The sequence below is a fragment of the Chaetodon trifascialis genome, chromosome 10 (genome assembly GCF_039877785.1).
Source record: "Chaetodon trifascialis isolate fChaTrf1 chromosome 10, fChaTrf1.hap1, whole genome shotgun sequence".
In the NCBI taxonomy this organism is placed as follows: domain Eukaryota; kingdom Metazoa; phylum Chordata; class Actinopteri; order Chaetodontiformes; family Chaetodontidae; genus Chaetodon; species Chaetodon trifascialis.
Window position 1 is genome coordinate 25,369,791 of NC_092065.1, and position 23,767 is coordinate 25,393,557.

The 23,767-nt window shown below is 43.6% G+C and overlaps 2 protein-coding genes across 2 annotated transcripts in view; one reads left to right on the top strand and one right to left on the bottom strand.

Moving 5' to 3' along the window:
- The first annotated feature begins 1,909 nt into the window (after positions 1-1,909).
- Positions 1,910-5,435, top strand: hsbp1b (heat shock factor binding protein 1b). The gene is made up of 4 exons (XM_070973104.1): positions 1,910-2,120; positions 3,509-3,575; positions 3,882-4,008; positions 4,928-5,435. The coding sequence occupies exons 1-3, from the start codon at positions 2,076-2,078 to the stop codon at positions 4,001-4,003; spliced, it is 234 nt and encodes a 77-aa protein (XP_070829205.1). The 5' UTR covers positions 1,910-2,075; the 3' UTR covers positions 4,004-4,008; positions 4,928-5,435.
- A 369-nt stretch (positions 5,436-5,804) lies between these two features.
- Positions 5,805-23,767, bottom strand: part of LOC139338153 (DNA topoisomerase I, mitochondrial) — a 33,091-nt gene continuing 15,128 nt past the window's right edge. The window contains exons 11-19 of the mRNA XM_070973100.1: positions 23,517-23,661; positions 20,163-20,306; positions 19,432-19,617; positions 14,459-14,527; positions 8,593-8,707; positions 7,919-8,046; positions 7,636-7,736; positions 6,699-6,848; positions 5,805-6,163 (exon numbers count right to left, since the gene is read on the bottom strand). Coding sequence (XP_070829201.1) covers positions 6,061-6,163; positions 6,699-6,848; positions 7,636-7,736; positions 7,919-8,046; positions 8,593-8,707; positions 14,459-14,527; positions 19,432-19,617; positions 20,163-20,306; positions 23,517-23,661 — 1,141 coding nt within the window. The 3' untranslated portion in view covers positions 5,805-6,060. The remainder of the gene's footprint in view (positions 6,164-6,698; positions 6,849-7,635; positions 7,737-7,918; positions 8,047-8,592; positions 8,708-14,458; positions 14,528-19,431; positions 19,618-20,162; positions 20,307-23,516; positions 23,662-23,767) is intronic.

Below are 23,767 nucleotides of genomic sequence, written 5' to 3' on the forward strand. Positions count from 1 at the left end.
CAGAATGCAATCATATGCAAACAAACTGTGTTTGCCGCCAATAGTTTTGTGAGGTGTTCCTGAGCTCATTTGTTAATCTCCTTTATACAATCATGTGTTCACAAAGTGGTGAACCTCTCTCCATCCTCGCTTGTGATTGACTGAGCCTTTCCAGGATGCCCCTTTCATACCCAATCATGATACGATCACCTGTTACCAATGTGCCTGTTTACCTGTGGAATGATCCAAACAGGTGTTTTTGGAGTATTCCACCACTTTAGGTGGCACGGTGGGACAAGTGGTAACACTGTCGCCTCACAGCTAGAAGGTGTCGGTTCGAATCCCGCTGTGGGCGCTGGTGGCGTGTCCTCCACCATGCCTTCAGTGCCTGGAAAAAAAGGGGGCCTTTCCATGTGGAGTTTGCATGTTCTACCTGTGTTCACCCGGGGTATCCTCCATAAAAATACCCCCACTAAAAACATGCAAGAAGATCACCACCTGACCAATGGTGATAGAAGAAATTGGGTCCCCGGGCGCCGGTCGACTGGCAGCCCACCCCCCATCGGAGGAAGGACTGACCATGGATGGGTCAAAAGTGGAGAAAAATTTTCACAAAACACATGTCGTGTGCAGTTTCCCCCTTAACTCTGCATGTTGTGTGTAAATTGTGTCAAATAAAGGGAAAATATCTTCTTCTTTCCCAGTCTTTAGTTGCTCCTGTCCCAACATGTTTGAAAAGTGCTGCTGAATCAAGTTCAGAATAAGAATATATTAACAGAAATCAATGAGGCCATTGAGGTCAAACATTAAATATATTGTCTTTGCACTGTCTTTAGTTGAGTAGCAAGTTACCACATTCTGTTGTATTTCTGTTTGACAAAGCGTCCCAGCACAGGGATCCCAGATTTTGGGGAATCGTGGTTGTATTACAATGCAAGACTACATAAACTCTCCATTGTTAAACCATCAACAATGTGAAGTGAATGCAAAACACAACCCATAAATGTCTTTTTTACAGGTTTGCTACAGTTAAACATTACTCAGGGATTTAACAACCCAAGCCATTTCCTTCTGCCTCGCGGTGTGAATAACTTCAGACACCAGGAGCCTGAATGTGTTGGGACACCTCCAGTAACAGAGCGAGCTGTGTTATGTAAGCAAAGCATAGCTTCCTGGGGCTGGGTCACTGACATGTCTGAACGCTCACACATCATTTGGGGCTACTGGGCAACTACAGTTGAGCGCAGCACAGCGCTGCAGCTCAGCGAGGAGCAGCTATTACAGCGTCTGGCTACGCTGTTACGCATTAATATGAGCGCGCGGAGCAGACTGAACGCGTGTAATGTTGAATTCAGCGCTCTGAGCAAAACAGCTCTCTAGTATCCAAAACAAAGGTCCTCTGAGAAAGTCTGCGCCTTTGTTCCAAAACGGTCATTTTAGTTTTAAAAGCCGCGCTCACAACGCGCACGTTTCCCCCCTCTGACGCCGCTGGTACAGATTTTATGGCCGTCTGACAGAACTTTACTCACCTTCATCCACTTTCTTTCACCTTTTCCAAACACCGACCCGCAGAGCTGTCCCGGCGTCACAGCACACCTCGCTCGCGGGCCATTCCAACTTTCAGATCCGAACTCGTTCTCAAGAGGAGGAGAGGAGTGCACGCGCAGGCAGGCACGCACACTTACACACGCGCGCACAAATACACGCACACATCCAGGTTCTGCATCATTTTCAGACGCACCGAACTCCCCCTGTTAAACGTGTGGGTCGCTGGGGCATTTAATGGGACGCAGGCTGGCTCTAATGGACAAATGCTTTGAATGACGGGGTCTTCGTGGGGGAGGAGGAGGTAAACAAAACTACTAAGCAGCCTACTGTACATGCTCTCCACTCAAAACTCAAAGTTCCACAAGTCTTAGCGCCGTGACGCAGCTGTCGCGAGAGTTTTTGTGTTGTGGAACAGCTGACTGTGCGGAGGGTGGTGTGAGGGACTGCTATCTATTTCGAACAGTTGCAAACCTGATAGTAAAATAATCGGTTGGTAGCTCTCTGAATTTTAGTACTGTTTAGGCACTGATAATCATTTACTCTACAACATGGCCGAGACGGACCCTAAGTCGGTGCAGGACCTTACCAATGTGGTGAGTCGTGATCGAGCTAGCTAGCGTTAGCCTAGCTAGCAAAAGGCAATAAGAATGCTAACGAGGCAAGCTATAAGTTAGCGAGCAATGCTTAGCCAGAGTATAGCGTATCGTTAGCATTTCATGCTAGTTATTTGTTTGCGTATTAATGTAGGTTCATGTGCTCAAAGTGTTCAACCTGTCTGGTGAAGCCAGAACGTCCTGACTTGTGTTTAGCTTCATCACGTTATGTAATGGTCAGTTGGTCCGTAAATGACATCACCAAATCACAACCGAGTAACCCGCATAGCGTTACATAAATACAAGTTATGCTGCTGTGTAACGTCAGTTATGTAGAGATACGTGTTCTGATAGTGACTGTTCTACTGTCAGCTGTCATTGTTTTGAATCACGTGCAGTTTCATTGTGCAAATCTGCTTCTCATCTATTAAATACAAACACAGGCGAGGTAATGTTTCTGTGTTGTCATGGAGATGAGCGTGAGCGTTAAAATCATCTGTGCTAGTTTTATTTATTTTTCCTACGATCTTATTTTTTTTCTATACACTTTTGTTTTCACTGAAACTGTCGAGTAAAGCCTGTAAAAACTCCCTCCTGTCAAGGCCCCCAGTTGTATATGTTCATATTTACATGTTTAATTCACTTTCATTTTATCCTCGTGCCTCCTCAGAGGAAGGCCCCTCGTGACCTCAGTCTTTAGCATGTGAACAGTCCGTTTGGTGAAATTAAAGTTGGGGTCAAAGGCATCACTTTGGAAACCACTGTCACGTGATGTGATAGGCAGACAGACAATGCATCAGTACAGAGCAGAATGAATTCATGGTGCGTTCACGGTTCAACACACGTGCTTTTCATAGTGAATTAAATAATTATCTCTCGTGGTTACTGAGTTTACATTGATGTCAAGAAAACTTACATTAAAGATAGTTTTGTTATCAGCAGGTGCATTTTTTTTTATGTAATTCAAAAAGTAGACAGGCATGGTGCATCAGAGTGGGAGGGCTCATGATTCAAGAGCATTGTTAGTCTGGAATAGTGCATTTATGGTGGGATTATGGGGTGTGTGTGTTACTATGGATGGCTGTGGTTTTGTGATAGAGAAGTTTGGTGGTCTGCATGTCGAAGTCCCCTTGGGGAAGATACTGAACTCCATCAGTGTGTGGGTTATGGTGGTATGTGTGTAAAGCACTTTGAGTGGCTGGTTGAGTAGAAAAGCACCATATAAATACAGTCTGTTCACCATCTACTATCTCCTGACGTCCTCTTCAGATTAAACTGGTAGTTTTGATGTATGGCCGCCATCCTCAGTGAACCCACTTTGATCAGTGGATTCATTGATTTGTGGCTCAGCTGTTTCAGTGACAGTATCTGTGCTGTTTGTCTCACAGGTCCAGACTCTGCTGCAGCAGATGCAGGACAAGTTCCAGACCATGTCAGACCAGATCATCGGGAGGAATATCCTAACCAGTGCTTTAAAATGCCAGCAATCCACTTTTCATTGATTAATGCATTAAGGTGAAGAATTTTAATCTAATACTAGACTGAGGTCTCACTGTAGAGTTCTTACATCCTCATCTGTTTCACACACTCTCCAGTTTCCTTTCATAATCAAAATATAGACTAAGACTGACTCACACATCATTTCGTAGTGAAGCACCTTGAGCTGCAATTCCTGTATGAAAGGTGCTATACAAGTAAAGCTTGTTATTATCATTATTAAAGAGTAAATTTGTGAATTATGTTCCTTAATGGATTCTCCACTCGATGAGATGAGCACACGCATCGATGACTTGGAGAAGAACATTGCTGATCTGATGACCCAGGCTGGTGTTGAAGAGATTGAGGCAACACCGGAAAAGGCTAAAGAGGGTCAAGGCTCATAATGAAGGTAAGAAGGAAGTGGTGGACCAGTATAAACCAGTGTATTTTCATATATTCTTAAAGCTGCAATAGGTAAGATGGAGAAGAGAGCAGATTTAGCCTGAAAATTTGAACCAACACCAGTTCCACGTCAGTCTCCCTCCCTCTCCGCTGCACTCATGCCCCGCCTCCAAGCCCCTCCTCCCTGCAGCAGCTGCCGTGACAACCAGTAACGTTAGCCTTAGCATCGGAAACAAGCAAACTCTGCCCAGCCACTACATCACAGTCGCTAACATACCGCACGTGCTGCAGAGTGTTACTATAACAATCACCATAATAGCTTGTTATTTGTTGTCTTTGCCATATATGCTGTTGTTGGCGGCGGCAGTATGGGCAGTTTCTGCTTTGTGATTGGCTGTTGCTCCGCCATAGCTTTCACTAGCCTCCTGACGCCGCTCACAGCGCTGTTTGACTGAGTGGCAGCTGGCAGCATGAGCAGAGGGAGGGGGCGGTTCACAGCATGTGTGAGTAGTGATTGATAGATGTCAGACACTCCCTCTGACGCTCCTCTGGCTCTGATTGGCTGTTTTGTGTCGGGCACAGTGGATTCTTGCAAACGGCAGTAGGAGCAGTAGGTGGGATCAATGGAGCCGTTTTTTTTCCACAGATTACATGTTTCATGTACTGCTGTCTGGACATAGGGACAGTTTTAGCAAATATGACAAAAAAAAACTTTTATACAAGTTACTTACTGCAGCTTTAATACACACACACACACACAAATATATGTAGATAGATATCTGGTCTGTTGCCAATTGAAGCACTTGGTGCTAATCCTGCACATGTAAATGTGTCAAAATGTATGCTCACCTCTTTCTGAATGAAATCACCTGTTGTCTTTGAACCAGTTTCCGCCATCATGGACCGTGTGTTTTATCTGTCCGCAGGTTCCTCAGCTACACTGAGTGAAGTCGGTCCTATATTCAGGAGCAGCAGACTTTTTGTCATTCTGAAAATGACTTGTATTGATTTGGTGTGTTGTAGTGTGAAATGCTTTTTTATATTATCGAACATTGTGATAAACGGTTCCAGTTGTGTCATGACTTGAAAAGTTGAACGTTATTTGTAAGCTAGAATAGTGTGATATGCCCTTCAGAACCTAATACGTGCAGGAATGCAACTTATGGACTTGTGCGCAGACCTGGTGGTTATTTCGCTGCCATCAGATACAATTAATTAAATCCCACGAGGAGAGGGGGACAGTATGGCCCGAACCTGTTCTGGGCAGTACAACCCGCAGGCGAACAGGCCAGTACAACCTCCATTCCTACCAATGTGGGAAATGGGCACAGTGAACATCTGAAGCCTGCAGTGTTCTTCAAACAGCACTGATACTACCAAGCTGTGGGATGCATTCCAATTCTAATTTTCCTCTATTAAAGCTATTTAATACAATGCTGTTTGTCATGTGTTACATAAGAAATACTAGGTTAGGTGCTGAGTGAATTTCTAAAAGTAGAATTAACTATGAGGTGCCCAGTGTTTTTCTGCATTTATTTTTTCAAGCTACACTTGTATTTTATAATGTAAATTATCTGGAACGTCTCAGTGTTGCATGTTTTTTGGTCTATATTGTTTACATGTAGTGAAATTCCACTTTAGTATTCCTAAGCCGAGGAATTAGAAATATATCTTTTATTATGGTCGATAAAATATTTTTGACTAGCATTTAGTGAGTATGGAATTAGAGGTATTTACAACAACGCGTAGTCAAAAGTAGCACTTACACAGATTGTAACCACGTCTTTGTCACTTCACTGCATAGAAAGAAACTTTATTCAAATTAATGCAAGTGCAAAATGAACAAACAAAACAACTAACCCACAGTGATCTTCAAAATAAAGTGCCAGGAGCATGAAACAGAAATGAACAGCGGCAAACAAAACATGTCACATGATCTAATGAAGTACGTCAGTAATCCATGAACATCAGAAATGCAATGTGAAGAGCTGTATGTATTAGAAAGTGAACAGTTCCTTAGCTGCATCTCAGTGTCAGCTGATGAGACTGGAGTTTAAAGTTAAAACTCAAAGTCTGCCTCCGTCATGTCGATGGCCCAGGCGAACTTGTCCCTTTGGGTCTTATTGTAGATTTTTTCTACATGTACCTCCATGTTCTTACACCTGAACACACAGGAACAGATTGTTAAGCACAGACTGCAGAATAAATATCAAGGTTAACCCAGCAGTTAATCTTTCAACAGGTCTCATTTCTTTCTTTTAAAAACAAGCAAAGGTGTCCACATGGAGACCATGAACACGCTGCAAGAATACAAGCAGCAGAAATGATAGGAATAAAAGCAAATAAACCAAAAAAAAAAGTGTTAAAGTGAGTCTAACGACCTGTAATCTCACTGTTTTAATCTGTTAGTACTGTGAATGCAATACTTCAATCTGAGCTGAGCCTGCCTGGTCGAGCCTGTGACTCGGGTTACTATGATGATAAACACCAGCTTCACAATGCTGAAAATCCCAAACTAAACTCACAATGAGCAGGCTGACTAATAAAACTGGCTACAGGCCCCAGATGGAGGTGGTGCAGGTAGTTCAACATCTGTGTGCTCACACGTAGGCAAGCACATTCATGAATTTAGGCAGAGGATGTAAAAGTGTTTTCGCCAAGGCAACAAATTTGTTCACAGCATTAATAGTCACTCACCAAGCCACGCTAATGCGCGGGTCCAGGTAGTTGAGCTTGGAGGTACCCAGTGCAATCTGTTTGTTTTCCTCTCTGTCAGTCGCCTGGACCTCCATCTTAAGTAGCTGCTCCTCACAGCGAATCACTGCCGCCTTCTTTCGCTTCACCAGCCTGACAGAAAATATGTTTACACGAAGGCAGGCGCCACAGTCAGACACCTCTGGCAGAAACAGGGTTGAAATAAGACTCCTGATCTTTCTATGTGCATTCTTTCCACATTGTGGTCGGGCAAAAAGGAGTGTGTTTCCGTCAGTGTGTAGCTTTCATCACCAGAGGACGCCAAATAACTAGAAAAAGGGGAGAAAATGTCCCACCTGCAGAAAACCACCGTCTACAAAAAATCAATCATTCAATGCTGTAAACGAGTGAAAGTCTCGGGGAGACAGACAGCAGCTTATGTCAGTGTGTGGATTTGAGTCCTGGCTGTTGTCACTAACAGCATCTGATGTCTAGCAGAGCCAAATGTTTTTCTTCTCTGTGCTGCTCAATACTACATAATCCAAGGATTAACTTCTCAATCAGGAATTAAAAGCAATGCAGAGTGTACACACAGAAGCAGGAGTCCAGATGTGGATGTCTGACCGCGCTGTAATACAGATAACAGTGTCTGTAATCGCCTTTTGGCTCTAAACACAAAGACGAATGAACAGCACGATTATCATCACACCTTCTGCGATTTCATGTTCAAGATCTAACATTTCCTACAGCATTAGCCCACGGCTCATTATTCACAGTGAGGCAGTTACTGGTAATGTTTGCAGTTACCTTCCTACAGGTCTGTGTGTGCACCTTTTGATTCACTCTGCACAGAAGACGTGTTTGTATTTTGAGACTGCTGTCAATCACTTTTGGTTGTTTGATGTCCAGAGCTTGCTGGGTTTTGGCTTGTTACTCTTACATGTGCAGCTTGGGGTCGGAGCTGCCTTTGGTCTTGGTCTCCTTCTTGGCCTGCTTCAGCTCCATCTTTGCTTGCGCCAGCTGCTCCTTTCGAGCGTCAATCTGGGTTGAGGACATAGGCGTGTTTTTACATGTGGATTACTGGACTGGAAAAGTTACAACAATTCAAAGTCTCTTGAATTTTCTGCTGGCCTTCTCTCAATAAACTGTGACAGCCGCACATTATTGTCCCTGCTCCTGCATTGTGTTGGTGTGAAGAATGACTGTGTCCAAGCGGTCCTTACCTTGGCCTGGAGGTTGGCCATAGACTGATTAAAGGTCTTTGGCGGTGCCCGCTGGTGGTTACACAGAATAGCAACTGCTCTGTTGGCCCTGTTGTAGGACAGCAGTTTCTCTGCCGTACTGTCAAACTCTTCGGAGGGCGACAGAACAGTCATTTGTATTTTAACAGGAAAATCCAACTGAGAACACACATATAACCACAATTATGCACAGACGTGAAAGATAAAACCATTCTGGGGTCCCTCATGTTGTTATTGCCCACCCACCATCACACCACATCGCACCCAGTCGAGCCAAATGTCAACCAGCAGATTTCCTCTCAGTGGCAATTCAGGAATGAGAGGAGAGTGTGACACTTCTATCTCTGAATGAGAAACTATGGCAGAGGCAACCAATGGGACGGAGATAAGAGCGAGGAAGAGGTGCACAGCACTGGGTACAGTGGTAATGTGCACCTGCCGTGACTGCAGAAGCTGGCTGATGTCAGGGTATCTTGAATCAAGTGAGCTAAAAATAAAAAAAAAAGTTTTATCATGGCACAAGCAGCCAATGATAAGAGCCAGACTGATAAAAGGCGCCAGTATCGAAGCGACTGGTACGTGTCCAGCTGCTGCCAGTAAAAGTGATTTATGAAACATTAGACTGCTTTATAGGATAGTGAGTGTGAGCCACTTACTGTTTGTGAGCTCTTTGAGCTGCTGCTGTAAGGTGATGGAGGCGTTGTACGTCCTGAAGACCTTCGCGCTCAGACCCGGCATGAGAGAACTCAGGTGCTTGTTCAGCGAGACCGTCTGTAATGAGAAAGAGGAAAGCGAGGGACTAAGAGAAACACTTCAGCATGGTACACAACAAATGCAGCATCGCAAAGCCACTGAGTCACAACTCCACCACTAGGTGGCAGTATGGCATTGCAACACAGCATGGTTAAAAGTGTCTGTTATATACCATAATAAACAAAACACATAAAATACCAGCTCTGCCTGCATTATCGTCATCATCCATTAGAGCGAGGAGACTAAAAAAAGATCACAGCACTACTTCCCTTCTAACATTTCTGCAGGTATTATAACAACTTGGAGCCATCATAGCCACTGGTTAGAGAGCCATTAGCTCATGTCAAATGGCTGCAGCTTCACCAGAACAGTGTAAGGGCAGAGCACTGGAGTGGAAGCAAAACAAACATGGACGCTCACTGCACACACAGTGATAGGAGGCGCAAACACGTGCACTTGAGAGGCAGATAACACATGGATTTCTAAACGCAGATAAAAGCACACAGATGTGAAAAACGAGCGCCCACGTGAGCTCGCCGGGGAGCTCACAGCTGTGGCGGAAGGAGGAATAACTCTTATGACTGACGAAGATTACAATAATAATGTGGCTGGTTTAATCAGAGCGAGGTCAGGACCCGGCTGTCTGGGGTCAACGACTTGGACAAAATGTGTGTGTCTCACCACAGGAGCCTTTTAGAAACAGGGTGAGGAGGGTTTCCATGTAAACATACATGTGCATTCAGGTACACACATGCGCACACACACACAGTTGCCGTCGTGCCTGCTTTACTAATGAGCTACCACTCTGCCCCCGCAACACTAATGAAGGTGTCTGCGAGTCTGAGGGGCAAGTAAGATACCTCTGTTGTGTGTCATCCCTGTCATCTCCTAAAACACTATTACAACTTGTCATTACTGCAGCTGTGATTTCCCATGTAGAAAACAGGACGCTATTCTGGACTTTCATTAATATACTGCTGGCCAATGTGAGACGATGGCAACTAATGTCAGACAAATGTTGATTGTTTCCCTTCTAAACTAGCAATGATGACCTGCTTTTCAATTTTCACTGGGTCCAATTAGTGTGTTCCCTGCATAGTTCCCTGAAAAAACATAATAAAAAACCTTCTATTCGATGGCGGTAGAACAATCAAGTGAAGGATAAATAATGAACTGTGCCAAAATAAAGCAGCTCATAGGGAATTCGCCACACTGCAGGTGGTAACTTTATAAATTTGACTAAGACTTACTTAAAGAAATCCCACTCAGGTCCCAGTTAACCTGAAACTGCAGACTGTGTACTGGAGCCCCTCTCCCGACACTTTTCTGATGTAGCACCTGGGGGACTGCATCTGATCATTTTTGACTTTTCTGAAACGACCAGGACCAGGTGGTAAGTGCAGGTGAGGCAGCAGTTTCACACAATCGCGTCTTTTCCCAGAGGAACGGGAGGATTTTGTTTCAAATATTCTGTTCATGGACCTTATTTTCCCATGTTTTGTGTCCAGTGGGGACAACAATTTTTCATACTGGTTCAGTATTGAATGAGAGCACTGCAGCCCGGCAACATAATCCCTCTGGGCATGTTGACACCATCAATGCATGTCCACTAAAAGTGTTTGTTTTTGCCACTGACAGACTCAGATTGTTATATGTGATTAGGATCTGTAACCAGAAACAACTGCTACAAAGCCACCGGACTCCATTCACAGAAATATTCATTTTCATCACAAAACACATTTAATTCAAAACGAAACTAAACAAAACTGACCAAAACATTCTTGGTTCATCTATCCAACAATCACAACTAACCCCAGAGGGCTGAACTAAACCCTTCATTCACCAAACCAGCAGAAGATAGCGTGGACATCAGAGAGAACAGCTCTTCCCAGTAAAAAAAAAAAAAAAAAGTTAATTACTGGATAATGGAAATTCTGGTTGTGTGACTTCTGTCCGTCATGCGGTGCATTCAGTGCAGCGGCCGAGGCACGAACAAGAGCTGCTTTCCCCCCCACAATCGAACACCAATTTTGTGTAACAAAGGCTTTTTTTGTTTGTTTTAGCAACTCGATTCTATACTTCTGCTGCTGCTCACAGGATGTAATGCATGCATGTCTATCACAGAATTTAACTGAATGAAGAATTGATAAAAAAGACATAATTACAACTAACGGAAAGTAAATTAAACGTATTAAAGGAAGTGAGGGACAGCAGCTCTGCTCTGTTGCTGGGGCAGGGAGGCTCCACAGAAGACTCGAGGAGACGTCCCCCTAAAAGATGAGTCCTTTCTTAAGTGATGTCTGCTCACACGCCTTAGATGTGGCCAATCTGTTGCAGTTTGTGGAAAAACAAAGATATCTTTTGGATTATAGTTTTTATTTGCTACACCAACTCCCATATTTGTCTGTATAAATCACTAATAATTATTCATGCTGCTCATTTGAACTGTTACAAGACGTGTTATTTCCCTGCAATGTACCATTATGGGCGAATAAAGAAAACATTTGCCTGAACACGTTTCCTGCTGGATGTTGGCCTGCATGCAACATTCATGTCCTTTGCCAGTCACAAGCCTGTTAAGTGATGAACTGCACGACCTGTGGTTGTTTTGAGAGAAGGCAACATGTTTTGTACTCGTGCTGCGCTACAAAACGTTCAACCTCTGTAGCACCAGTGCTGAGTGCAAAATGGTAGCGCAGATCTGCAATGGGCTGCTTTTAACCCTTTAAACAGTTACAAACACTTCAGACACGTTGCATAAACTAATTTCTCTTGAGCGTACTAACACCTTAACACCACTGAGCTTGCAGGACACTTTTGTGAATATTTCTTTAGATGAACAAAGCCTGAGCCATCGTGAGCAGCACAGTGGCTCCTCTGTCCTTCTAGCCTTTTGACACATATACAGAAGAAATAACACCATGCTCACCAGAGAGGCTAGTCTTCCTGGTGAGCATGTTAAGCTTTGAATATGGCTACCGGTCGCGTAACTCTGGTTTTCTTATTTACCTTTCAGTCTGCTATTCATAATTCAACAATGTCTTCCTACACAAGGCCAGCTGAGGATAAAGGCACACTCTATAGTTCCACCACTCCTCTTCCACTCCATTTCCACATCTTACGGCTGCTCCCTCTCCTCCCTCTCTATCCACCACCTACCTTTTCCTTCTCTCTCCTAACCTCCCCTCACCTGGACCAGCTGTCACTTTCCTACCCCCCTCTCAGTGGCCTGGCCTTTCTGGGTGTCAATCAGGCCTGCCCACAGCAGCCATTACCATTCCACCTCCAACACACCCTGACATTTCCTGACACAGTGGAGGGCAAGGAGCAGAGGCACTGCACCCCTTCCTCCAATTGCTCCATCGCTTCACCCCACCCTCTTCACTCCCGTCCTGTCTTGTATCTTCCTTTTCCGACCTGTCAGTCTATCTATACCGACATGTGGGCTGGCTCTCAAACCTCTGTGCTTTGCATCTCTTTCTTCCTGTTTCATTAAACCCGTCTCCTCCAGCGTGACCATTCATCTGTTGCACACCTTCCCACCTACAACCCCATCTCTCTTGAGCAAATCACAATGAATTTCTCAGCAATGAACAGCACTTAACCCAAGGTCACCAGGCTGTGAGCTGCTGCGGCAGTAACCTGATTTCCACTCCAACGCCTGGGACACACTGCCTGCCTGCCTGCATGAGCAGTGCGTGTGCTTCATGGAACCTGTTGCTTTTCATTTCAGAGCCCAAAATCAGACTTTAAAAATGACCCGTTGATAGTCATTTTGACATCATATCTAGCACTGTCCCAATTAATCGACCTAATTGATTACGTAAATACGTCGACGCGTACAACATACCGTCGATTACGCAATTTACACACGCGCGCTTTACGTTCAAAAACCAAATGGCGGAGTCTTGACGCTGCAAAGTCTCGGATGGAGAAGAAGGCAGAAGTTATACCACTAAACAGCAAAAAAAAAAAAAAAAAACGGTCAAAGAAGTCAAAAGTATGGACGTATTTTAAAGAGAGGACAAATGGCCTGGTCGTTTGCAGCATTTGCAAAGCTGAGATGGCAGCACCACAGCTATCCAGGTGTGCTGCTGGAGGAAGACAGAAAGCAAAAGGCTGGAGAAAATGAGTTGGTTTTGCAGCGTTGACGGTAACGTGCGTTAACACAATGTTACCAGACCGTTGTTTCAGTATTTCAGCAATGTAGCTACATTATGTAGCGGAGCTGATTTGTTCACTCTAGTCAAATTGTGTAGTACTTTTACTGGTTCCGCTGCTTTATCCTTCCATACATATAAACACGTGTTATCTATTCTTGTATGTACTCTGTCGCCGCTCCGGCGAGCTCTCTGTAGGAGCAGAGACCCCGGACGCAGCACAGTATGCCAGATCCTATTTAACTGGGGGTGAGGGTGATGTCCTGCCCCCGCTGCTTAAAAAAAATCCAAGAGGAAACACTGGTCTGCTTAGTATAGTCCGTGACTGTACTAATATATAAAATGTGCCTTTTCAAAATCGTTGTCCTAATATTTCAATGTGCACTCTGCTTTATGTGTCTATTTTTCAGGTTAAGGCAAACTGATGTGGCACAGTTTTTTCCCCTCCAAAAAAAAAAAAAAAAAAAGATTTTGAAGAGGGACGCACACCAGAAAGAGCATCTGTGCTCACACAAAGTATCCTTAACATGAACATAAAATCAAGAACAAAAAAATCAATTGAAGAAATAATCGATAGATTAATGGAGAGAAAAATAATCGTTTAGGACAACCCTAATCATATCATACAGTTTATCTGTAGAACAGTCACAGACATAAAAATATCTGGTGCAAGGAAACCTCAATGTTGGAAAAATAGGGCTGTCAGCAGCAGCAGCGCCGTCTGTGTGGACACCACATGCATGTGAGCAGCAGCAGTTCATTGGAAGCAGTCGTCACACACAGGTCGAGGCAGGCAGTGAAGAAACCTGCATATTGAGTGATTCTAAATGTATTTCCTTGACAATCTGTTAACCTGGAGGATGGTCTGAAATAGACAAATAATGCAGTCGATCTTGTTTTGTGAAGACTGAGTGTGTCCAGAGAAGCCCCGCATCTCGGTGCAGCAGACTAACCAAACCGTGAGCACCACTGCTGCATTCTGTGTGGCCTTCCTGCCTGCAGCTAGACGAACAGCTTGAGAGGACGCCAGATTTTTATGTGTGGAAATTCATCCGCCCAGCATGTTCACTTTCAATTTCCACTCGTTCAGTTTCATTTTTATCTAGTAGAGTCCATCCTCTCTCTCTTCTGAAACTCCTTTTCTGCTTTCAGTCCCCCTGCTTCCAACATCCTCCCCCTTCTCCTCACTCCCGTTTCCTCGCTTTACCCCTTTCATCTCTCCACACCAATGGCTCATCTTCATTCAATCTCATCTCTTACACCTGACAATTTAGTCCCTGCCTTTCCTTTACTGCAATCTTCTGTCTCCAGAAAACATGAAAAAAATATAATTCTGTTTTGCTTTCACAATCTTTTTCTGACTTTTCTTCAAATATTACACACCTGAGGGAAGTCTCTCACACGTTTTACACAACCCCTGACAAATTCAGGCACTCTTTGACAAAGTTAGCAATTATTCAAAGTGCTTGTGGGCCGTTTTAACTTTTTTCTTTCTTTTCTTTTTTTTTTTTTTATTTTTACAAAAGAAATGCAGTGCATCACCTGGCAATGTTTAACAAAAGGCTTGCAAACAGGAAGCAAACAAAGAGGCAGTCAGTGAGACACTCACGTTCAGACGGTCGAAGAGGTCGTCTCCAGGCTGCTTGTTCTCCAGGAACAGCTTAAGATTCTTAAAAACCTGAAAACACATAGGGACTAATTTGATCAAATGACAAAAGTGTACACCATAAAAATTAACATTTACTTACACTGACACTGGGAGAGGAAACTGATGAGGTCCTGATTATTTGAAGTTTATGTTTCACTTATGGACGACTACTAAGAGCATTCATGTATTTGTATTATAAGAACTGAAGAATAGCAAACCAGCCAATCGTTCACCATCATTTCAGGCCCAACTGATGCAATTTGGATGTTTTTTAAAACACTGGAGGTGAAACTGCATTCAATAGAGACAGAGCGCAACCATGTGTCGCCCACACCTGGAGGGGAAAACAATCTTCGTTGACTTTGACGCTGCCTCCGAGTCACTTCCGTCCGACAGCAAATATTAGAAAAGCCTGAAAGCTGCTGCAGGGTGGGATGCACTACCAGCAGGGTAAAGAACCCAAACCGAACGCTTTCTAAGCTGCCAAACCGAAAACCTGAGCCTTTAAGACAAACATGGATACAGGCAACAACACGAGGCACAAGCAGGAAGAAACCTGACACTCAGTACGCAGCAGGCGTTTTGTCACTAACGGGTCAAAAATCCAAATGCCAGTTTTAGGCTAACTATATTTCCGTAAATCTTATCTGGTGATTTGATCAAATAAATGTAAATACCACAGTTTTTCACATCTGGCCAATCAGTGGCATCATTTCTCCAAGAAAAGTAAGGTGAGGAGAAGAGATCTGTCCATCTCAGAGCGGAGCCAGAGGAGTGAAACTGGGACAATTACAGCTGACATTTCCAGTATTTGCAGCCTGGATGCACTGCTCCCCTAATAAAATAGTAAAATATGCAAGACACCAATTAATAGCAACACGTGTTGTTTAAAAAACACAAACTGACATATTCACTGGCTGATTTGTGTGGCAATTTTGTTCCCCTTGGCAAACAAACTAAAAATATAAAGTAAACTGCAAGTGCTTTTGGGATGAAAATGTAAATCAGTGTCTAAGAGGCAGAAACACCAAAGTGAACTCGCCTAATTGGTTTAGTGTGTGTGTGTGTGTGTGTGTGTGTGTGTGTGTAAAGAATGGAAATAATCAGTTGAAAAATAAATGAATAAATGCTCAGCAGGCTGAACTCACCCAACACAATGCGTTTATACATCTGCAGGTGTCCCCACACTCTGGAGCTATTTGATGAAGTCATTCAGCGCACTGTTCAAATTGAGTAATAAGTAGCTGCTTGTTTTTTAAACGACAAACCTTGACACTGAGGTGCTCATTAGTCAAGCGTGTATGCTTAACTCTTCCGGCTACTTCCCACTTCCGACCACAATCAGTTTTGCTTTCCATTAAATCACATGTGGGACATGCTGCATTGGCGGTCCATATCATGCATGTCGTGGCTCCGCTTCATTGCCATTGTTGTACTCACTCCCAGAACTGCCCTGTTGTCTGCATGCAGCTGTTTTTGTGGACGCTGCACATTGCGTATTCAGTATATACAGGCCAAATATATAACCCCAAGTATTAGATGAAATGATTACAAACCCCTCCAGAGGTTAGAAATGGAAATTCCTTCCTTGCATCCTTGTTCTATTTTATTCCATGTGACATTTAGCAGCAATCTCACTGATTTCCTTGGGAATTGACAATGCTAAAATATGCGAGGGACTAATTAATTCTAGCTAATGTGTTGCTTTTGAAAGCGCTCATTTGAATAATTATATGTTCTGCCAAGAAACAAAACACTTTGGCTGTCAGGTGCTAACATTGCTTTTTCCATCTCTGGAAAAGAAGATGGCATGGGGTGACACATGAGGAGGGTTGAAAATTTACATATGCATACGTGCACACACACACATACATGTGTGCACACACATGCTAATGTGACTGTTTCTGTTTGACAGATCACAGACTACTAAACAAAATAAAGAAAAAAAGCTTCCGTACACATTTTGTTGTCTTGTATTGTGGTTTCAGCTCATTACAGCACACATCAACATTTACTGTTTCAATGAACTGATAACTGCAATACCTCATCTTTTAAAATACCCATGTTGGCAGACTGGGCCTCGAGGTGTGGACTGAAGGATGTGGACATTTCTAAAGGCAGGTTGGGGTCTAATTAGTGATGGGTTGTACCGTGCCGACGCTTCGGAGCTTGTGTTGAGAAATCCCGGAAGTGTTTAGTGAAGCGTGTATCGACGCTTGTGTCGCTTAGGGCGAGTGACGTCACTGGTGACGTTTGAGGCCTCGCTGGTTCAGGAATTGGTTCGACTATAGGCGCGGTTTATGAACATATATATACCGCATTGGATCCACTCACACTTGGTGGGTTAGTGTTGGTGATTTGTTGGTTTGTGTGTGACATAGAGGTGCATTTTGCCGGAGCCTGTGAGAAAGAGAAAGTTTTCCCCCATGTGGGAACATCTTGATCTGATCTCCCCCCAATAAAATAAGTCCTCTTTCAGTAACACTATTACTTGTGTTTGTTATGCAATGTACTATATTTTTCACTGTCTTTTCTTTTAGTCCAAGGTGAAGTGTTTGCTGTGTGCTAAAGAACTGGGGTACAACAACAACACCTCATCCACGCTGAGGCATTTTTGTGCTTTGCATGAAAATAATGAGGGGAATGTGTTGGACTCAGTCCATCATTTGTTTCTGAATAAAAATGAATGAAGTCCTTAAGCTGCACAATCAAATCCACTGCCCTCTTCATGTTCACAAGCACGTCCGCCGACCCTTACCTTGTTAAAACACTGCAACGGTTTGAAAACAAGTGTTCCCCTTACATTATGAGTTATTCAAACGTTGACAAAATCATCTATTGATAAACATCTGACAAGTAATATTAGATTCCAGTGTATTGTCATGTTACATACCCATAGTACACTAAACAAAAATCTAATTTTATTTATATGAATGAGTACATGAATGACACCTGAAATGCATTTATTAATACATTTATTTATTTCCCATGGTTGCACTGTTGCAGGACGGTCTTAAGTGTATTGCAAATTGATAAAATTACAATTACAATTACCTATAGTTTACAGGTTCCTCTCCGAAGCGTCGGCACAGTACCACCCATTACTACCTATGATATATATCTCGGCATCACTAGGTCTAATGAAAGATACTAAGTTGTGTGGGGAAATGTAGGATTCAGTGTTTTTGGATCTGGACCCATAACAGGGGCTGATACTCAGGTCATCTCAGAGTCTGCTGCTTCGATACTGACAATTTTTCTGTCTCTTGCGAGTCCCTCATCTTCATGGAAGTACAGTTCTAACAGGACCGTTCTGAAGTGTTACCAAGAAATACTGCTGAATACTAAAACTACTAAAACAAGGCTGTCTAATCCTCATTAGAGAAAATACAATACTATTATATTAAACTGCCAAAATATGGATGCAACTGGTCAAAAATATTTTTTCCGACTATTACAAGTTCTCACAGCATGTAATCTGAATGAAAAGAAAAATAAACTTTGCTGCAAGAGGGAGATAGAGAGAAAGGGAGGGGGAGAGAGAGAGGGAAGATAGGGGAGGGGAGGGAGAGAGACAGACAGAGAGAGAGAGAGACATAGAGAGAGGGAGGGAGAGACAGAGAGGGAGAGAGAGAGAGGGAAGAGAGGGAAGGGGAGAGGGAGAGAGAGAGAGACAGACAGACAGAGGGAGGGAGGGAGGGAACAGGAGAGGGAGAAAGGGAGGGAAAGAGAGAGACAGACGGACAGAGAGAGAGGGAGATAGAGAGAGAGGGAGGGGAGAGAGAGAGGGAAGATAGGGGAGGGGAGGGAGAGAGACAGACAGAGAGAGAGAGACATAGAGAGAGGGAGGGAGAGACAGAGAGGGAGAGAGAGAGAGAGAGAGAGAGAGAGAGAGAGAGAGAGGGAAGAGAGGGAAGGGGAGAGGGAGAGAGAGACAGACAGACAGAGAGAGGGAGACAGAGAGAGAGGGAGGGAGGGAGGGAACGGGAGAGGGAGAGAGGGAGGGAAAGAGAGAGACAGACGGACAGAGAGAGAGGGAGATAGAGAGAGAGGGAGGGAGGAAAAGAGAGAGGGAAGAAGGGAGAGAGAGAGAGGGAGGGGATAGAGAGAGAGGGAGAGAGAGAAAGGGAGCGAGAGAGACAGACAGAGAGAGAGAGAGAGAGAGGGGATAGAGAGAGAGGGAGAGAGAGAGAGAGAGAAAGAGAGCAAGGAGGGGGGCAGTGCACCAGCAAGAGCTCATCACTTCAGCAGACTCTCAGAAGAGGAACCACATCAGCAGATGCAAATCAGGAGTTCAGTGGGGACTCACATTCTGTTGGTGTGGATGTGCTGCAGATGGAGGCTGTCTTGCAGAAGATTTGATTTGATTTGAATAAAAAAAAGTAGCGCAACGTAGTATTACATCAAATTCATTGATATTCATAACATTTTTAATATTTTGTCACTTAACAGTTGAACTTCTATTGATCCGCCTCACGAGTAGACACTCGTAATGATAACAAAGTGTGCTTCAATAGTAAAACACAGAGTTCCGAAAAGAGCAAAACACCAACTTTGGGAAAAAGAGCAAAAGGGGTCCTGGATCCTGCAGACAAGTGAAGCCACCACAGCCGCAGGAATCCAATCTACAACTGTGCCCTGAAGACATTTCTCAGTTCCCCCTTTGCCTCGGGCTCTGTGCATGTCGATATGTATGCAAGTGACCTTCTCTGCGGGGGCTGCTGCCAAAACCCAAAGGGCAGCGCCTAGATTATGATGAAATAAACTGCTTATGTATTGCCATGAATGGCTCAGCTAATGTTCCTTTCGAGGTTCTCTTCTATGGACTGATTAGCCCCATATTAGCTATCATCATCCCCAGGTCCAAGCAAATGCATGACAACAGGAAAGAGTGTGTGTGAGGAAGTGTTTTTGTGCAATTGTGGTTGCTTTACCTTGCTGATGACGGGGACCTTGTTGTAGTAGCGAATGGAGTCTTTACCCAGGAAGTCAAACTCAACCACATACTTGCTGCCCTCCAGCTCCTCATGGAGGGTGATGTGCTCGACGCGGAGCGAGCAGCAGCCCACCGTGTCGGCCGTCTCTCCCTCCTCCTTCTCATTGCCAGCTCTCAGTGCCAGCTTGGGGCCAGAAGACAGAGAGGTAAATACACATTAAAACATCCTTGAATACTCCCCCAGCACTTTCACCACCATCCCTCCCATATTCACTGAGCAAATATGTGCCGGTCAGATAATCATTTAATATACACCCAGACACACGCAACGTGAAGCAGAAATTCAGGATGACATAATAAACACAACGAGGGCGAATCAGAATGTAAATAGTCTTTGGCATGAGCCAAAAGCAATCGCACACTCGATCTATCATTTCACTCAACACAAAATGAGATAAATAACTTCAGAGTCACTGGAGGAAAAAGGCTCCATATAATCAGTTTTCCTCCTTGTAAAAGATCTTCCACCCAGGTAGGTGAGAAAAGCCAATCAAGACACATTGCAGTGAATTCCAATGTGTTCACTTGGCTCCTGGTGTCAGCCCTAATCACTAAGGAGAGTTTGTGAAACTGACAGCATATTTCTGGCACTGACGTGTAAAACAATTAAAACTAATTATTGCATCTTCACTTCAGAGTTTTTCCTCCACCAGTGGCTCCAAACCAGACCTTGTCTATGAAGTAGAGGGCCACAGCTCTTTGCCGTGATTTCATCTCTTTAGATTTGAGATCCTGGAGGTACTGGTTGCGGATGCTGTCCACGCACGACTTCAGCTTCCGAGCAACCTCATATTTCTCCCAGTCCTTCTCTCCCTGCATACATGGGGCGAAAAGAAGGGGAGAGGAGGAGGAAGAGGGGTGCAGACGAAGAGAAAGCAACAGTGAGCGGGAAGGAAAAAAGTCCAGAAAGGGAGACAGCAGAGGGACGAAACATGAAACAAAATGACGACACAAACCACGACACAACGACACGAGTCATTTTCCTCAAAAAGGCCTCAAATCAACACATTATTCAACACAGTACTGATGACATGAATGCAGACAGGCCATCATATTCTGCCAACAAGCAGACATTTAGTATAAGTGTTGAAGCGATAAAAGGTTTTTACTCCTTTTTACACATATGCAATAGTACTCCTTCAGACCTGTGAACAGACTGAAATCGGTGGAGTTCCCCTTGGTGTTGCATTTGAACACACTGCAATCTTTAAGACAAAGGAAGCCGTTTGCTCACATGTTCTGTGCCTTCATAAAAGGAAATAACTGGATAGCAGTCTGTTTTCCTTATCTAAAAAAACAATACATTTTATTTGTAGTGCACCTTTCATTGATGAAATGCAGCTCGAAGAGCTTTACAATAAAGCGATTACATGCACCCAGTGCTGCACATAAAAGGACAGAATGAACATGAAAACCAGGATAGTAAAATAAGATGGAGAATGATAGTAATAGTAAAAATAAGACAAAAAGAAGGATGAAAATAGAATAAAGAGAATGCATCGCAGAAGATGTGAAATGAAACCCACTGAACAGCAGTAATACAATAAACTGGACTGATGAGCTCTCTCCTCTGGGCTCTGGTTAATGGCCGAGGCGCAGTTTTGAATGAGCTGAAGTAAACAGTGCGTTACAGTAATCAAGTCGGCCTGGAATAAAGGCATGAATCAGTTTCTCTGCATTTCTGTTTGATTTAGACACGGCCAAACTTCAGCTATGTTTCTAAGGTGGAAAAATGAAGTTTTCATCACCTTGCTGATGTGGAACATCAATCTTAGATCTGAATTAAGGACAACAGCAAGACTTGTAACCTCAAATTTAAACTAGGGAGTTACTTTCCCCAGATTATTAAACACCATTTCTCTTTTTGTTTTAGAGCCGAGAGCAGAGTTGTGCGTCAGCTGCATCACTATGGGAACATATATTGTGCTCTCTAATGATGTCACCAGGCAGCTCTCTGCAACCCCAAAACAGACGTCACGTTCCTCAGACACATGATGTCAGGAAACAAGTGTTGTGTAAATTTATTTCAAGTTTCAAGCCCCTTCACATTCCACATTAGGAAGCAGCTGAATTGGCCAAACTTAAAGCTGCAAGCAGCAATAAACCGGTTTTCAGGCCTTGCAAAGGTGAGCAAACTCACTTCAGCTACTTTAATTCTGTCTAAAGGGGGAGTGAGACCAATCATGCAGCTGTTTCACGCTCACAAAACCTGCAGCATTTCAATTAAGCACACTCAGACATCATCTGCTCCCCCCTCATCGGATTTGAACAAATCAATCAGGATTGCTTTTATGAACAAATATGCGACAGGCCACAGCCACTTGCACCTATCAATACGGCACTTCAGATTTTGGTAAGAGCATGCACACTTAAATTGGTGAAATTCTGTATAGTGGGTTTTGAGGTTTTAGCATTTTTAGTGCCCCCCTATAGGTTGGACACCTGAAGACCTGTACCAAGATTTGTGACGATTGGACAAACTGTTAATTGGCCATATTCCTGCTAAGCACTGCCCCTTTTTTGGTTGAGCCACTATGGCAAAAAATAATTATCATCATCATAATAATAACAATAACAATAACAAACTGGCACAAACACAACAGGGTTCTTCCTCTTTGGGGCTTGAACCCTAAAAATATGGAGAAGATCTGGAAACTTTCCGTTTGCATGATATTTATACTCCTTTGGTGAAAACAAAACGTTGTACAGGGTCAACATATGGGGTAGAGGAGTTACACTCAACAGTGTTGCAGAGTGCGGCTGATGTAATACAGGTGAATTTTTCCATGGTTATGTATTTTCTACAGATCTGTGTTTATATCAGCAGCAATGCTGACTTGAACTGAAGTTACTGTTATTGAAAAACAATGCAGTTTCTTCAGTGTGATGCACAGAGCTGCATACAGGTGGGGGAGGTGTTGAGTAGCTGGTCAACAGTGGTTAATAGTTACCAGTAATCTCTGTAATAACCTTAAAGAAGTCATCTTTTCTTCCAGATGTACTGCTTTGTTACAGACAGTGATGGCTTCTTTGTATATGTTATGATGAACTGTAAGAACAGTTTGTTTTCCCATTCTCTTTCAGCTGCTCAACAGATTTTCTTAGTGAATACAGTTACTGTTTAACTCTGGGGAGACTCAGTCACTCAACCTCTTTTTAACCTTTAGTGCAGCAACAGCACTTATAACCAAAGTGCTGTTGCTGTTTCAACCAAAGTCCTACCTGCGTGACTCAAATTATCTCATAATATTCCAGAACTTTGCTTCAGCATTGCCATCGAGCGTCTCTTTTGAAGCAGAAATTCTCTTTTAGGCTTGGCGCAGATTTGGATTACATATTTCTAAAACTGAACCATTGTCACTGTTTAACCCTGTTGTTATCCCCACATCCAGACAGACAAACAAACAAACAAACCCTTTTCACAGCACTATGAACCTGTTTGGAACACAACCTGAGGATATGCCTGATAAACGAATGGAAGGAGGCACTGTGGAATTAAGATTCCTTTCCCTCCATTGGTGTTGTCAGCCCATGGTGTTTTACTTATATAGTATGACAATACCAGGTAAATAAAGCTTTAAAAACACCCTAAATAAGGCCTATGTTGAGCATTTTCCAAAGCAGACTGTGGGTTTTTTTCTGTGTTTCAGGCAGTGGACTGGACTCCATTCACAACATTGTCGCTTGAGGGAAAAAAACTCAACTTAAAGACCTGTGTAACGTGCGTGAGAAACATAATTCACCGTGGTGAATAACATGACATCTGTCATTTCTGTCAAAGTTGGATTTTTGTTGACTGACAAGCAGCTGACCAGTGGTGCATTCAGATGCTTGTCGGAGCGAAAACCTCATCTAAAAAGCCTGTTGGATCAAATTTGAGTACTGTAAACCAACACCATTAAACCAGCCTGTGCCTGTCTGTCTCTGAACTACACCATTAAAACAGCTGGTTAGATTAAAAGTGTTCATTTAGCCTTAAACTCACTGAAACATGTTCCTGTGACACACAGTTTTTGTCCGTACCTTCAGCTTTGAGTTGGCGTTTAACATGATGTATTTAATGGAGCCTTGGATGTTCTCAGTCCAGCTGGCCAGCCACGTCACGGTGTTGTCATGTCGAACTTCCTTCCATTGGTGACCGGCAGGCGGCGCAGGGACACGGGCTTGTCTGACGACGAAAGAGGGCGAACGTGAATGAACGTGTGTGCATGTGTAAGCAGTCGCAGCATTGGAGTACAAGCTGCAAGCCTCTTACACATAAATGTATGACACCA